This window comes from Typopeltis vanoorti, chromosome 15 (assembly GCF_054136105.1).
Source record: "Typopeltis vanoorti isolate ZY-2024b chromosome 15, IOZ_Tvanoo_1.0, whole genome shotgun sequence".
In the NCBI taxonomy this organism is placed as follows: domain Eukaryota; kingdom Metazoa; phylum Arthropoda; class Arachnida; order Uropygi; family Thelyphonidae; genus Typopeltis; species Typopeltis vanoorti.
Window position 1 is genome coordinate 16,435,350 of NC_143563.1, and position 17,849 is coordinate 16,453,198.

The 17,849-nt window shown below is 34.1% G+C and overlaps 1 protein-coding gene across 2 annotated transcripts in view; it reads right to left on the reverse strand.

The window, feature by feature from the left end:
- The window catches only part of LOC150098418 (tudor domain-containing protein 5-like), a 471,387-nt gene that overhangs the window by 358,923 nt on the left and 94,615 nt on the right, over positions 1 to 17,849 (reverse strand). For both annotated transcript variants that reach the window (XM_090404821.1, XM_090404822.1), the window contains exon 6: positions 14,664 to 14,775. In XM_090404821.1, the coding sequence (XP_090260947.1) occupies positions 14,664 to 14,775 (112 nt within the window). The remainder of the gene's footprint in view (positions 1 to 14,663; positions 14,776 to 17,849) is intronic.

Here is a 17,849-nt window from a genome sequence, read left to right on the forward strand (position 1 = left end):
AATTACGTTTTCTACCTTAAGTTATGATATGCACTCATGACAGCATTTTTCTTGAATAAGTTCTACCATCATTCTATCATTTTGTTTCAGTGGAACAAATCACTCAAAGTAATTACTCTATACATCTAGAGTATATATCTCCAGTTTTCATGTCATGACCCTGTACAGTACTATGTAGGAGTATCATAAGAATCTGATTCTTTTTATTGTATTCTTCCTCCATTTCTAAGCTTTTTGATAGCCTACAGAACATTCTACCTAACTGCTGATATTTATCTTTTATATTCTTACCCAAGTTTTTCCATGGTTTTTGTTTACTCATTGCTTTTACTACTTGTCATTTATTGTTTTGCTTTGCTCTGCATTCTCGTGAAGCATATGATGACTAACTTGAAGTATGAAGTTTATCAACTCTTAACTTCTTGAGTCTACTATGAAGTTCTAATTTTTCTAACCTTTTCCCAACATGCCTTTCTGGTTGAATCAATGTTTACTTCAGTCTGTTACTGACAAATGTTTAGTTCTTGTTTTTGAATTTCTTAATTTTTTTTTTTAAAAAACTTTTCAACTATTTGTTTGCAATATGAAATTCATTTTTATTCTGCTCAAAAGTAAACAGTGATCATTTCCTATTTCAAATCTCACGTATACTCGTGTCCTGAACCAGCATGAAGATATCACTATCAATAACACAGTCAATAAATTATTTTTTGTGTCTTCTCTCAATGTGAATTTGTACACATCTTTATGTTGGAATATAGTATTACTAATGAACATGCCATGCCCTAAACAGAAAGTGAGCACACACTTATTACCTCTGCTTGCTCTTTTCTCTAAATTTTTTCAAAATATTTCTATATGTGTTGTAATCATTTCCTACTCTGCAGTTTAGATCTCCAACAAGATCTAGTTTTTTTTTTTTTTTTTTTTTTTTTTTTTTAACTGCCCTCTCTAATGACAAAAAAAGTTCTTCCACTTCCTCTTCAGTAAAAACCTCTGTGGAATGAGAGACATAAGTCTCATTGTCTAATCCCCCATTTTGATGTTTGATCACACTGCTCTACTTAATATAATCTTGAATAGTAGGCGATATCAAGTGTTTAGCATTGAATATTAGCTATGTCTTCCTTTCCCTAATCATTACTGACTGAATATAACATTTTGTAGTTATTCATAAGAATGGTGCTTAAACGTTTTGCTAACACCAATTACATAGACTTGGTACTTTTCTAATTCCTCTACCAGTTCCATTTCTTTCCTGCTGATATTTCTTACATCATTGGTGCCTATCTTCAAATCTTCTGATATTAAGTTGGAGTTTGTACCAGCAGCTGACTTTTCACTATCTGCCCATGTTTCTTCCTGACAAAACCAACAGGGACCTTGTTTAACCAGGCAATGACCCCAACTGGTATGACATTTCATCTTATTGTAACATTACTCTTTTGTTCTGATGCCAACAAGTCACTTGGATTGTTTAACATTTGCTTGATATTATCAGATATTTTAACACATATATATTATTAAATTTTTAAAATATGACATAAGATATTGTTTATTTTAAAGCGTGAAATTTCTATACTTTAATAAGTGTATGAGCTTGTTCAGCTCCAAGTATGTTATTCCCCATCTACCTCCAACCTAATTTTAAAGACAGTTGTGGAGTAAAATAACAATATATTCAACTTTTTCTTTTTTTTTCATGGTAAGTATGTTTAAGATTTGTATCCGAGACAGTGTATTGACTTCAGGACCAATATGTTGTGTTCTAAATAATGAAGTTCAATTATATAAAAATTCAAAATATTTGCTTTAAACATATGTACAACAGATAATAACTACAAGAAATAATTAAATGACCATTTTTAACATAAATAAGCTCAAATAATTTTTCTCTCATATTCTATTTAAGTTAGAGACAAAACAAGATATTTCTACAAACACAAACTGAAAATAGCATTCAGTTAACCTCGCTTGGCTATATTAAGATTCTTTTAATACATCTATCTTTCAATTATCCAAAATAGGCATGAAGAAAAGTCTCACAAACAACAGGAATATACCACTTAAGCAGTTCCAAATACAATTCCAATTCTAGAACTTTCACCACAGATTCTAAATTACTCCTAGGAATATATCTCACATGCCTTTAATTCAGCATAAATTGGCAATACTATTCCTTATTCTTGGAAAGTATTTCTAAATGCATATAAAACTTCTCCGACATTTTTGAAGGTAAACTGCATAGATTATTTAAGTTTCTCTGGCTCTGCTCTCCTGTTTGCCTCTTCTTTACTTTCCCATCTTGCTGTTACTGAATGACAACTCCCCTGCTTACCTACTCTATTCTTTCCTGCCTTTCTGTTACCGAACAATAGCTCTTATACCAAAAAAAAAAAAAAAAAAAAAAAAAAATATATATATATATATATATATATATATGACAGAATGATCATTGACTCGGTTAACATACATAGTTTTATGAAAAATATTGAATGACTAGAACCGAGATTTAATTAAAAAGGTTTTAATATAAACACACTACTAGTTTCGGCCATCAACGTTTTAATGCTAATTATGTATAAAGACTGTCTATGATGTTCATAGTCTTTTAACCCTCAATGTTTAGCGTTTTTTCTTTTATAATGTCACCTGAAGAAGGCTGTTACAGGCTGAAACTAGTAGTGTGTTTATATTAAAACCTTTTTAATTAAACCTCGGTTCTAGTCATTCAATATTTTTCATAAAAAAAAAAAATATATATATATATAAGAACCAATGTGCATGTCCAGTCCCGAGACCAAAGCGAAACTCCATGTCACACACAGCTGCCATTATTACAGCACTAAGATCACAGTAAAAGTGACATACGAACACTACAGCAAACAATGTAATTTGTTTTATAAACTCAACACTTCTACGTTATTTCTTAAGAATAATGATGTTCAGTAAGCAACCTTACTTATCAGTATATAACTTACTTATAGGTATATAACCACAAGTAAGTTATTTTATATCGCCACCATTTAACCACATGGCAGTTCCAATAATACTAAGCACATAATTACAATATTGAATAACAATTCACATAACAAAATGTAATTTTTAAAAAATAAAATTCTCACCAAACACATAGCTTGTAAAAAACAAACACAAACAAAACACTTGTGAGATTTTTACGTTTATGTCCATCAAAAGATTACGTATTAAAGCCTTTATTCATGCAGTATTGTCTACAATTAGTACTTTTAACTTTTTTATTATTAAAAATGTGAAAAGGTTCAGACTAATGTCAAATTTTAGCAGTTATTTGTTTCTTTTGTATTCTTAATTAGTAGCCATATATCATATTAAATTCAACTGGCCAAGAAATTATATTCTTGTTTAATCCTTTATCCAAGTGTAAGCATGAATATACTTGTACACAGGAATTAAAGATGGATTAAAACAAGAATTTCTTGGAATGTTTAATTTAATTTCTAACCAATGAAAAGAACATTTATAATTATCTCAGATCCAGAATATTTTAATATAAAGTGATACCTTTTTTTACTCTTGTATATGAGAAATATGATTTCTGCATTAATTCAACTTTGGTATCTCTTCTGGGTCTGGCTCCCACTGGTGGTTTTCCATGGATGTAGGGCCTGCTGAAGTGGTCTCAATTACTGCATGCCATTAGACACTTGCCTATATGACGAGGGTTGTTTGAAACGTTTGGTAAAAAAATAAGTTAAACACATTTTATTGGAAAAAATCACCTTTATTTCTCAACATAGTCTGCATCGAGGTCTACACATTTGGTCCAGCGAGTTTCCAATTTTTCATCCAATCTAAAAAGTAGGATTTGTCAAATTGTGCAAAATCATCATTGACAGCTTTGATGATATCCTCATTCGAAGAAAAGTTTTTCCCACAAGCCAAATTTTACTAAAGTTTGGGAACAAGAAGAAGCCGCATGGGGCAAAGTCTGGAGAATACGATGGATGTGGAACCAATTCGAACCTCGATTCATGCAAGTTTGCAACTGCGACGGCCGATGTGTGGAACAGTGCACTGTCTTGATGAAAAAGCACTTTTTTGTGCACAAATCTTGGCTGTAATTTCTACAGTTCTTTCAAATGGTCCAACAACGATGCATAATAGACTCCTGTTATTGTCTTACTTTTTCCAAATAGTCCATCATGATAATTCCTTGGGAATCCCAAAAAACAGTGGCCATCACCTGCCCAGCTGACAAAATGGTCTTCGCTTTTTTTCGGTGCTCTTTCACCAGGAATTTCCACTGTTTTGACTTTTGCTTGGACTCAGATGTGTAGTGGGTGGATCCAAGTTTTGTTTACAGTCACGAATCGACACAAAAAATTCCTGTGAATTGCGATTAAACATCGCCAAACACTTTATCAAGATGTCTTTTTGCATGCATTGTTGATCAACAATCATGGCACCCATCGAGCACACAGCTTTTTCGTGTGCAATTTTCCATGCAGGATATTATACACCTGTTCAGTTGAGATGCCTACAATCTCAGCAATCTCACACACTTCCATAACAATACCATAGATTTTGTCAATCATTTCCTTCGTAATGACCTCAGTCAGGCATCCAGAGGACGCTTCATCTTCGATGGACTTACGACCACGTTTAAACTCATTTATACAAAAATAAATAGTCTTTAATACTGGTGAAGAGTCCCCATGAGCTACACTAACTCAGCTTTGATCTGTGCAGCTGTCCACTTCTTCAAACAAAAGTGTTTTATCACTGCATGAAACTCGTTTTTCTCCATTTTTATGAAAATTGCAAACAAGGTCATTTTAAATGTTTGCCAAACGAGTAATACACGTTGCACATAGCTAAAATTTTGTACACAGGTCATGAAAAAAGATGACACATGCCAACACTAGTATAAATGAACAAATTGTGTTGCATCCATTGGAAATTTACCAAACTTTTCAAACAATCCTCGTAGCTTCCACTGATGGGGCCTTTATCAGAGCCCTTCACTGGATGTTTTTTCTGGGAGATGAGCAGTTCTTAGTGCTAGAGTTTGTCTATTACTGAGTGGAACCACCACCGAATATCTTGAAGTGATCGAGAGTTCATGAGTTAAAATTGATCCTTTGGCTGACTCACAGAGGTCAGAATGACTGAGGATTGCATAGTTCTTTTTTTGGAGATGACCCTTTACTTATAATACAAAGGTATAAGTAAAAGGTCACCTGGTAGCAGTCATCTGGGGAACAGCTTATTCACAATGTAAAGCATTATGTATGTCAAAAAGGAAATGTGCTTTGCCTTATGGGATACTAAGGCAGCTAACATGAAGTTGAAGTAGTCAACCTTTATTTGTATACAGCCAATTTGCAGGCCATACACTAGACTATTTGTATATAGCCTAGTTGTGAAGATGCCTCATGTACAAACTTTGTTTGTTTACAATTGAATAAAAAGGATTAAACAAGTAAATATAATTTCTGAACAAGATTAATTTAATTTGTAACCAAGAGATAAGAGTCAAAGCTGTAAATGAGAGGAGATCTCCACATAGCCTTTAAAGGAATGCAAAGAACCGACCAGCGCTTCTGACCTAAAATTGGAGATGATAATTTCCGCTGTTTACTTTATGTGGATGATGTTATGCTGTTATATTTCTAAAGTCCAATCCTCACCTTCTCGTGGTGCACCCTGTTAGTTATCTACCTGGATACTGAACGAATGAGGACGGGCTAGCAATTTGGGAATTAGCCAACCAAACTGTATTCTTATTGGCTTAAACCACAATATAAAACGATGGTCCGACATGACAAAATTTCATGCTGGCTGGGGTGTCACCCGGTTAAACAAAGACCCCCTGTTGTTTTTACCAGGGAACCTTGGTGAACAGTGAATAGTCAGCTACTGAGACAAATCCTGAAATACATCTGAACTCAACATCAGAGTTCAAGATCGGTATTATCAACATAAGAAGTCTGAATGACAAAGACATGGAGCTAGCTGAGGAATTGGATAAGTACCAGATCAACATAATAGGGTTGACTGAAACAAAAAAAAGACAAAAACTGGCGAGATATTTCTGAGCAATAAATACAAAGTGTTATATTCAGGCAATAACAATCAGGGAAAAGAAGGAGTACCTATAGTATTCAACATCAAATACGAGGCTAATCTTCTTGAATGGCAGGTAATATCAAACAAATATCAGAATGCGGAACTGGACAATGAGACTTATTTGTGCCTTTGGTCCCACAGAAGGTGCTACTAAGGTAGAAGTGGAGGAATTTTTTGAAGCTTTAAAGAAAGCAACTGACACAACGAAAAAGGAAAAGTTGGTCCTTGTTGGGGATCTAAATAGCAGAGTAGGAAATGATTGCCAGACATACAAAAATATTTTGGGAAAACTTGGAGAAAATAACAAAGCTAATAATAATGGCAAATACCTGTTGGATTTATGCTCAGGAAATGTGCTGGTTATTACTAACACAATGTTCCAATGTAAAAATGTGCATAAATTCACATGGAGAGAAGAGACAAAGGGATATGAAAAGTCTCACTATGTTATTGTTGATAGCAATGTTTTCTCCCTTGTGCAGGACACCAGATTGTACAGAAGATTTGAAATTGGAAGTGATCACCATTTAGCCTTGAGCAGGATAAAATTGAATTTTATATTGAAAAGAAGAACATGTAAGAAAGTTTCAAAGTGAATAAAAGTTGAGCAGCTCTCAAAAGTGAACTATAGACTAAATTAAAAGTTGGTCCTGTTGGGGATCTAAATAGCAGAGTAGGAAATAATTGTCAGACACAAAAATATTTTAGGAAAAAAAAAAGAGTTTGAGAACAGGAAACAAACCTTGGAGATTCAGTGCAAAATCCTCAAGAAAACATTGATTCAGCCAGAGAGGTATGTGGTGAGGTTATCTGCAAGGATAGAAAAATCAGAACTCCACGGTGGATGAAGGAAGTTAAAGAGGCAATGAAGAAAAAGAAGAAAGAATGTCAAAAGTTTCTAGCAAATAAGTCAGCTTGTGCTCTTAGAGAATATAGAGACAAATTTAAGAAAGTTAGTTTTACAAACTAGCTAAACAAAAGTCATGGGGAGACTTCGGTAAGAACAAAGAAAATAAATAACAAGAAGGCAGCAAGATATTCTGGCAGTTGTTGAAAATGCTCAGAAATGGAAGAAAAAGTGGTGTAAAAGGAATTACAGATGATAAAGGTGACATGAAAACAGGAGAAAAAGATATCCTTGAAGTATGGAATAATTACTCGAAAAATTGCTAAATGAAACAATCAGTAACAGCACAGTGGTAAAAAGCACACAGCAAGAATGCAATGAAAAATACATATCATTACTTTAAGTAGAAAAAAACCATTAAAAGCCTGAAAAAATGTGGAAAGGCAGATGGATTAGATGATATTCGATCAGAAATGCTCAATGTAAAGAGGTATAAGTCTTACGGTGGTTTCACAGCATAGTTCAGAAGGCCTGGACAGAGGGAAAAATTCCAGATAAGTGGAGTAGAGCTCTCATAGTACCCATGTATAAATAGAGAAATAAAACTGAATGTGAGAATTACAGAGGTATTTCTCTACTGAGTGTTCCTGGTAAGATTTATGCAAGTATACTTGAGAAACAGTTGAGAATGCATTTAGACCAAACAGACGACTGTCAGGATCAGATTTTCACTTTACAACAAATAGTTGAGAAATCATGGGAATATAATAAAGATCTGTTTTAAGTTTTATAGACCTGCATATGACAAAGTGCTAAGAGAAAAGCTATTCAAAACACTACAGTTGTATGGCATCATTGGGCCATTATATCATGCAATACTTAGTCTTTGAGTTGTAAGTCAGCAGTCATAACTGAAGGAAGTACAGGAAGATGGTTTAATGTTAAATGTGGTGTCAGACAAGGATGTATATTATCCTCTCTGTTATTCATTATCCATATGGATCACAATATAAAGGAAAGTGGTATTAAACCTGATAGCAAAATTGGAAGAGATGTTAATCTCTGCTCTTTACTTTATGCGGATGATGTTATGCTGTTATACTTCTAAATAAATCCAGTACAAGTCTGCAAGATTCCCTGACTAAATTGAATAACTGTTGTAATAGATATGGTATGAAGGTCAGCAATAAAAGACAAAAACAATGAAAACAGGCAAAAGCATTGAAAATATCATTTGTATTGTGAATGGAGAACCTATAGAACAAGTAAAACATTTCAGCTTCTTATGCACAATTTTTGTGAAGATAAACTAAATATGCAAATAGACAGCAGAATCAACATAGCCGGTATGGTAGGAAGTGAACTGAATAAATTTATATGGATTGAGAGAGAAATTAGTTAAAACACTAAATTAGCTGTATACAATGCAGTGTTCAAGCCAATTTTAACTTCTGGATCTGAGAGCTGAGTAAGAAATAAAATACTCGACCAAAGACTAGAGGCCACTGATATGATAGTCCTTAAGAAAGATTAGGGGCTTGATCAGATAGCATCAATAACAATAATATAAACAAAGATATTAGGAAAGAACTTGACATTGTTAGCATCCAGGAATGTGTTAGCAGAGGCCAATCTCAGGTAGTGGTCACTTAAACAGAATGGAAAAGGAAAGATTAGCAAAACAAGCGTTCTCTACCAGTTTAGCAAGAAAAAAACCCAGAGGAAGACCAAGATATAGGTGGATTGATACAGTAAAAAAGTGCCTTAGAAGACAGAAATACAATATCTGATAATGTTGGAGTCTCGACAGGGAACAGATTGATTTGGAGGAAAATTGTAGATAGGAAGTTTGTAATGATGTAAATTTTTCATGTAGTACTATCATATCCTGTACATCCCTTAAGGGTTCATGCCAGGAATTTGATGACGATGAGAAAAAAAAACTTTCTACATATATCTGATTCTAAACATAAAGCTCTGAATTGTATTAATAATTATGGGTTTCCATTATACTGATAACAGGCAAAGTATGCTATTGATGCTGACCTGGTGTTGGTTGAATGAATAGCAAACCCACGCTCCAACAGGCCACGTATCTAAACTCCTACTGTAGCATGAATGTTAAGTCATGAAGTGATAAATGTTTTTCAATACATGGTCTGAGACCACTGTCCTGCTACTGAAGGCTTAAAGTGTCTTGGAAAAGTACTAAGTTTGGTTTTTATAGCCTGGAACCTTGCTCACAGCCTATTAATCCTTATCTTAGCCTGCAAAATACTAAAAAATAAAAATAAACAATTGGTTTGCAACTTTTTATAAGTGAAATATGCGTAAAATTTACACCTGTAGAAGGTAGTCGCCAATATCACAAGGAATTTGACTTGTGCTAAAAAATTTCAAAGATGGTACAATTTCAATATTATCAACCATTTCATAAATAATTTATAACAAATTCTTTATAATTATATATAACACATCTTCCAAATCGTAACCTGGTAATACGAAAACTAACTATTAGAGACAGTCTGTTCAAATGTTTCCAAAAGAATTAGCAAATTACTTAATCCTTCCCCAATCCTCGATTTTCTTGACATAGATTATATAATATAAGACAATACAGCCAGAATTAATAATACAATCTCTGCACTGCCTTCAAGTCTCTATTTAAAACTGGCTCCTCTTATCCATTTCCTCTAAGGACCAACTCCTTCCTCTCTCAGTTCCTGGTGTGTATAGGATTCTCTGTTTCTCCAAGTTGGTCTATTATTGGCAGACTGGAAGATCAGCCAACGATGGCTTGAAAGAACATATTACAACCCAAGCTTTGTCCAGCATCCACAGAAGAAACTATTCCTAGCTAGAACAATGTGTTACAATTTATATTATATATTGGAGATGTTTCTGAAGCAAACAAAATTCTGGAAGATTAAACCATTAATTCATTCCTTGTACGGTTTTCACATGCCCACAGTTCCAGTCTATTCAAATCGTTCTTACTGCATATTTGCCACATTCTGATTACCCTGCCTATTTTACATCATCATCAAATAGCTGTGTCTCCTGTCAAATTCCTCCCAATGTCATTAATGTATAGACTGAATCACAATGGACTAAGGACTGATCTTTGTAGTATACCACTGGCTAACTTATAGCACTTTTTTTTTGTTTTTAAATATCTGCCAGTGATATATGGGGTATATCTTATTCCCCATATACCACATTTTGATATGTCTGTCAGTCAGCCATCTTCTTATCCATGCTAATATTTTATAATCCAATCCTATATTCTCCAATTTGTGAAAGAGTCTCCCATGCTGTTTGCTGTAGCAAAATCTAAATGTATCGTGATATATTCATTCTCCTTTTCTAACTCAACAGTAACATTGTTATAACTGGTAATTAATTTACGGAATAAATAACGAAATTACCACTAGAAACATTGTTATAGAATGTGAATAAGTTGCTCAAACATGTCATTCCCTTAGTAAACTGATGCCATTCATTGCAAAGTACAGATTTTATGCCAATGCATTTCTGTATGCAAGCCCTAACCAACTTTTCTAAAATCTTCACCACTACTCCAGAGATATTAATAGGTCAATAGTTGGATATATCAATTTTTGCACCAATCTTATGCAATGGAATTATTATACATTCTTCACACTCCTGTGGAATCTTCCCTGTTTGGAGACTCAAATTATATAGCCTAATCAAAAGGAATAGCCAGTTCACCTGAACATTCTTAGCAAGCATCCATGCTAATATCTCATAAGTCCCTATTGCCAAATTCTTATTCAGTTTGTGCAATAGCTCCAGTACCTCCTCTTCAGACACCTGAGTTTCTTCATCCAATGAAGAGGTAGCAGTGAGTATATTGATTCTTTCATATTTATTCATTCTTTTACTTGCAGCATAACAATAAAGTTCTTTTGGGTTGTCTTTAGCTTGCAGAGCCAGCTTCTTTTTAGACTCAACTTTTTATAATAAATTTCATAATTAAAATCATCCACGTGCAATGAGATTCCTTCCACTTCATTTTTCTCTTAGGAATCTCTTATATATCAATTTCACGCCTATCCTATTTATTCTTCCAACTCTAGGGAAGCATTCTGATACTGCATCATTTAAGTAGTTTTTTAAATGCTTCCCTTGCACTGTTGATATCCTTCCCATCCAACAACCAATATCATGGCACATCAAGTGTGTATGTGTGTGTGTGTCACAGGTCTCAAATCTAACTGGATTTAAGTCATTCAATATTATTAGCATCATGATCCTCAGATGATCATAATTTCCTACTTTGTAGTTCAGAATGTAACCTTTTCTGAATAGAACATTCATTAACTTAGCCACTTCCCAAGTCAGTACTGCATGATCACTATCACCAACTGGAGGCAAAATAGTTGAATCTTTAAATGAATCCTCCTCTTACACCATAATCAGATCTAACGCTTTCACCTCTAGTTCCTTCTGTTACACGTTGCTTGAGGACGTCTTTCAACAGCTCAATAAATTCAGTTTCATTCTTCTCATGAGATGTTGCTGGTATCTAATCAATGTTTGGATAGTTAAAGTTCCTCGTTATGATTCCTCGTTTCACACCCATCATCTTAATTTGGTAATGTTCGTCACTAGCAACCAGTCCTTTAAGTCTGTGACAACATCTCACTATGTATTTGAAATTGTTAGTCTCCACACACACCAGATGACTTCAAACTCATTGCTATATGAAAAACAGAGTTTAAAGCCATCTAGTGTGTGTATCACAGGTCTCAACTCTAACTGGATTTAAGTCATTAATATCATTAGCAGCATACTTCCTCTTCTCCTATCCTATCTATCCTTCCTAACCCTTTATACACTCTATATCAGTTAGTATGTCTGTCTGTGATAGCCAGGTCTCACTAATGCCTACAATCTGAGATCTCAATGTATTCACCAAAAGCAAAAAACTCCTAGCATTTGTGTACAGACACAAGTTTCAGCATGCTTTTTATGTTCTCTTCGCTGCAGTCTACATAACAAAGTGGACAGATCTCTCTTCTTATCTGGTGCCTTACTTATGAGGAAATCTTTGCACATGCTTGATAAATCCGAATCAGACAAACACAAAATTATTATATCCTTATAATCATTTCCATGTAATGCCCATCTATCATTAACATTTACATGACATTGTCTCATACACACATATTCTCATCATTCCTCCCATCATAATTTAGTTTCTCTGACTCTCTGTACTACATCTTATATCAATTAATAATTTCTCAAGGCTCTTGATACCAAACACACATCTGATACCTAATACTAAATGCTTTATAATCCCAAATTTTCCCAATCTTAGAAGGTTCTCACATTTGGAATAGAGCAACTCTTTAAGAATATTCACTGCTTTCCAGAAAAGCACATTCTGCTTAATAGATAACTCCCTCCCTCATAAACTCCCTCCAATCATTTTCTCATAGATGCTCTGCTTGCAAACTCATTTCTTTTTAATAGGTATTTTCATGGGTGCTGCTCCAAAACATGATTTCTTCACTTTTATCTAATAATGTAAGAACACTAGTAGCTGCTAGTCAACATCCATACACAATTCAGCTCTAAACTTACTGCAACAATTTCTCATTTACTTCATTCATTTCATTTACTAATGCTTGGAAATAGCCTTCCCTAAACCAACAAATACAGACTTCCTTTTTCTTCCTAACTTGTATACATACACAAAGCACTGTTGTGTTATAGGTGTGACATCTGTTATGCGAGTTTAATACATATATTTAAAAAAGATATTTAATGACTAACAAACTAAGAATAAGTTAGAAAACTTTAATGATACAACTAGTTTCGGCTTATTATGGCCTTCATCAGATATCTTAGTAGGTAGAAGAAACAATAAAAGACTGAAGATATTAAGAAACTGAGAAGCAGTTAATTGTGTTAGATAATTAAAAATAAAAAATATTGTATTAAAATTCCAGTTCTATTTACGTGCCATTATTTATTGTATGCGTGGTAGTAGACTCTCGAGAACGCCAGTATTAAACAACAGCAGTATGGCTCTCAGGGATGTTATAGCTCAAATTACTGTTCAAATGTTCAGGATTAAGGACGATCTCCCTGGATTCCACTATCTTTCTTTCAAATTCATGCTTGCAACGGAAAATGTTTTCAGATCTATCCCAGGAAACTGAGTGACCTAATAATGTTATTTATATATTTAACCTTATAATAATAATAATAATAATGAAATAATGTTAGTCTTCAGTTCATATCTGAGAGCTGCTCAACTTTTCTTTGCTTTAAAACTTTGTTACATGTTCTTTTCAATATGAAATTCAATTTTATTCTGCTCAAGACTAAATGGCGATCAATTTCAATTTCTGGTACCCTCTAGTGTCCTGCACCAGTGAAGAACATCACTATCAACAATAACATAGTGAATGAGACTTTTCTTATTTCTTGCCTGTTCTCTCCATGTGAATTTATGCACAATTTTATGTTGGAGTATAGTGTTAGTAAAAATTAGTCCATGGCCTGAGCAGAAATCCAACAAGTATTTGCCATTATTATTAGCTTTGCATTTTTTTCCCAAATTTTTTTGACAAAAAATTCCTCCACTTCCCTTAGTAGAACCTTCTGTGAGACCATAGCACAAATAGGTCTCATTGTTGAGTTCCCCATTTTTGATATTTGCTCACATTACTATACATGTAGTAAAGTATATGTAGCAAGTATTTATGAAAATAATGTAGGAAAAAAATATAAAAATGCCTCTCCATAGGGCATGTCGTTCACACCAGAGCAGCTTGTGAGGCAGCTAACTGGTGTTCATTCTGCAGATATGACCAAACCATTGCAGTCTACATTTTTGTATTTGTCCTTTGAGAGCAGGTTGGGTACCACACCTTGCCCGAATAGTCTCATTACAGTGGTGTTCAAGAAGCGAGACACCCAGGATCTGTTGCAGGCATCCATTTGGAAGAATTCGAGCTTGTTCATGTCTGATGCAAGCAAAATTCATGTTTCTGCTCCATACATGAGGACTGGCATGATGTGTGTCTGGAAGAGGCAAATTTTTGTCTTGGTGGAGATGTTGGCTCCCTTTCAGAGGCACCATTTGAGGCTTCTGTTGACTGACCAATCCTACTATGGACTTGGTGGATGCCACTTTCCTTCTCCTGCATAAGTGACCCCAGATCTTTGAATTTATGGACCTGCTCAATTTAGACACCATTAAGATAAACATCAGCCTGTGATCAATCTGTGGTCATAACTTAGGTCTTGACCACATTGATTCCTAGACCATATGGTTGGGCAATACAGACAATGTAGTATAAAGGATGTCAGTAGCCTCTGTGTCGGTAAATATGGCACTGTCATCTGCAAACATCAAGTCAATTTGGATGTTGTTTGCACTGTAATGAACTCCATATTTGCCATCGAAATACAACTAGTAAATATAATGAATAACTAAACACACTTGCTTGTATAAACTGTGTTTTGTTTGATAATTATCAATACTTAAAAAACATTATTATTTCAAATATGAGTGTTCTATAAGTATAGTGTGAGATAAAGTGTTCTGTGACTAAATAAAAAAACGTGGAAACGATGATGTAAAGAATCAATGATAAATTTAAAAAACTTGGTACCAATTATTAAAAAGTTATTTCATTAACTACAAAAATTGATATAGTAGAGTTACCTGAGGGTGGCAAAGTTTTTATTATTACATCATTCGGTAATACTGCTAAAAGAAATTTCACAAGGCTTTCAAATCCTAACATTGACCAAGGGATTTTTTCATAATGTTCTGCCTATAATGTTAAAGAAATTTATAAACAATTATTGTAATTATCCTACTGTTTAAGTATTTGCAAGTGAATGCAAATTTCTCTACATAAAAAAATTTATGCACAATCTGAAAAACTGTTCTTTATAATCAAAATCAGATTATTTAACATACTTTTATCAACCTAATAGTAATGATGTCACTGACACTACTAATATGAATTTAAGAAAACAGTAGGAGAGTTTTAGTTAAGTGTACATTATGCTTGGCAAGAAATTACATTTTTTTATTCATACCTGTTTTAATTTATTCGTGACACCTCCAAGGAGTCTGAAGACTCATCGTGGGAGGACACCTACTGTACAACTCACCGTCTCTTCAACTGCACTTAACCTCTACAACAAATCATCTACATCAATGCCATCTACCACCCACCACCACCTTAATTAGTATTTTTTGTCTGTAAATTGCGTGTTCTGAAAGGCCGATTTGTCTGTATGCGGGATGAAAAACCAGAGTTTCAGGGAGGAAAAACCCTGCTACCTCCATATGAGATCGGCTAACTCACCTTCAATCGAAAAAGTCCATATAAAGATTCCTTCCATCATGACAGGAAGCGAACTTAGGCCTTTTCAAATCGAAGGGCACAACGTACCGTTGTTCTTCCAATTGCACTATGGAGGCACTTAGGAATAAGCAAATAAAATTTTGCAAAAAGTTTCATAGCTAAGTTACTTATACATAGAGAGCAGCTAACTTCTCACTACTTGCACCCTATATTGCATATTACATTCTCTTCAAAATTAGTCAATTCCCAGTTTTTACTTTTATTGAAGTCTCGCAGCTGCTGATAGCTATAGTATCTTTGTGAGTCTAGATGCCACTAAATGATGCCTTCACGAAGGTTAAAACTGATCTAGAAAATGTTTTTCACCATACTACATGGTGTTTTATTTTACATTACCTATGAAGGAAAACTGCTGTGTACTATGGGATAAAAGGCAACTTGATGAGAAGTGTCAAATGCTCTCTATATACAAGTTTGTGCATGAAGAGTAAACCACACATGAGAAAATACAATTTATTCTATAATAAACTACTAATCTGGATTTTTTTAATGAAAAACTATTATTTAAATTCATGAACTTTAGTGTCCATTCTTTTGTAGTTAACATTTAAACCTTGAAGTGGTTATGATTATAATCACAAAGGTCTGGTAAGAAAAAATGAAACATATAATGAACTCTTCCAAAGGACCAGGAAGACATGGTAATCTAATAGACTCAATAATCTGTAACTGAATCTAAAGTACTGTAGAGTATCAGTGCATTGCCATGTAAGTTTTACTTATTATACTGGTAGCATTAGATATCATTCTTTGTTTTTCCTGGTGGAAGCTCAGTGGCAGTCCACCAGGAAAAACAAAGAACTATATCTAATGCTACCAGTATAATAAGTATAACTTACATGGCAATGCACTGGAAATCAGGTACAAAATGGAAATACAAACTACAAATTCAAATGTCTTTTGCTAAAAAGTTCATCAGCAGCAGCACTAGATGTCACCTCCAATCTAACATATAATTGTCTAATGCTTTTTTTGCAGGATGAAGGCCTTCAAAACGATGGGAAGCTTCAACAGCCAAGGCAAATGTCTTCTATCTGCCATTATGTAATTTCAAGATTTTTCTATATGATTCCTAGAAGACACACACAAAAACACTGCTGTGTGTTTTCTAGAAAGTATTTCTTTTCAAAATAATATTTCAAAATATTATTTTGAAAGACTGTTAATGAAGCGAGCAGTGACAGAACTGTAATAGAAAATTCAAGAGAAATGCAAACAAGAGTACATATTGATACTTGAGATAAGAAAAGCTATCAATAATCTGAAATGTGGAAAGGCAGCTGGAACAGACTGTATTCAACCAGAAATGCTAAAATATGGAAGGATAAAAGTTTTGCATGACTACACTGCATATTTCAGGTCAAATTCCAGATAATTGGAGTAGAACACTTATAGTTCCCATCTATTAAAAGGAAAGTAAAAACAAAATGTGTGGATTAGAAGAATTTCTCTACTAAGTATTCCAGGTATATTCCATGATTTATGCAAGCATATGTGAAAAGAGGCTGAGAAAAGTTGTGGAAGGGCAACTTGTAGAATATAAAGCTGGGTTCAGACCAAATAGAGGTTGTCAGGATCAGACTTTTGCTTTACAATAAATAGATGAGAAAATGTGGGAATATAACAAGAGTCAGTACTTAAGATTTTGTAGATTTGGAAAAAGCATATGAAAAGGTGACAAGAAAAGTTTTGCAAAATGCTAAAATTACATGGGGGAAATGGAACATTACAGCAAAATAATACAACTGATCCCTTTCCAATGATAAAAAATTTGGCAAGTAATTCACTTATGGAGCTGAAAGCAATGTGTCAATCAGGGCCTGAGTGGAAGATTTCTATGAGAAATATTTCCTAATACCTACTCAAAGGTCCTTTGTGAAACATTGGGAGCAGAAGAAATGTGTGTATATATATATATATATAATTTTTATTATTATTATTTTTTTTTTTTTTTTTTTTTTTTTTTTTTTTTTTTTTTTTTTGGGTGCTTAAGAGGATCAAAGCTGTATAACTGAGAGGAGACCTCCATATAGCCTTTAAAGGAATGCGGAGAACCAACCAGGGCTTTTGACCTAATGTCCAATCCCCACCTTCTCGTGGTGCACCCTGTTGGATATCTACTTGGATACTGAACGAACGAGGCTCGGCTGGCAATTTGGGATTTAGCCAACCAAATTGTATTCTTATTGGTTAAACCAAAATAAAAAATGATGGTACAACATGACAAAATTTCATGCCGGCTGGGGCATCGCCCGGTTAAACAAGACCCCCGTTGTTTTCGTCAGGGAACCAGAGCGAACAGTGAAAAGTCAGCTACTGGAACAAATCTGAAAACAAACCCCAACTCAACATCACCGGAGTTAAAGATCGGTACTATCAACGTAAGAAGCCTGAATGGCAAAGAAATGGAGCTAGCTGAGGAATTAGATAAGTACCAGATCAACATAATAGGGGTGACTGAAACAAAAAAG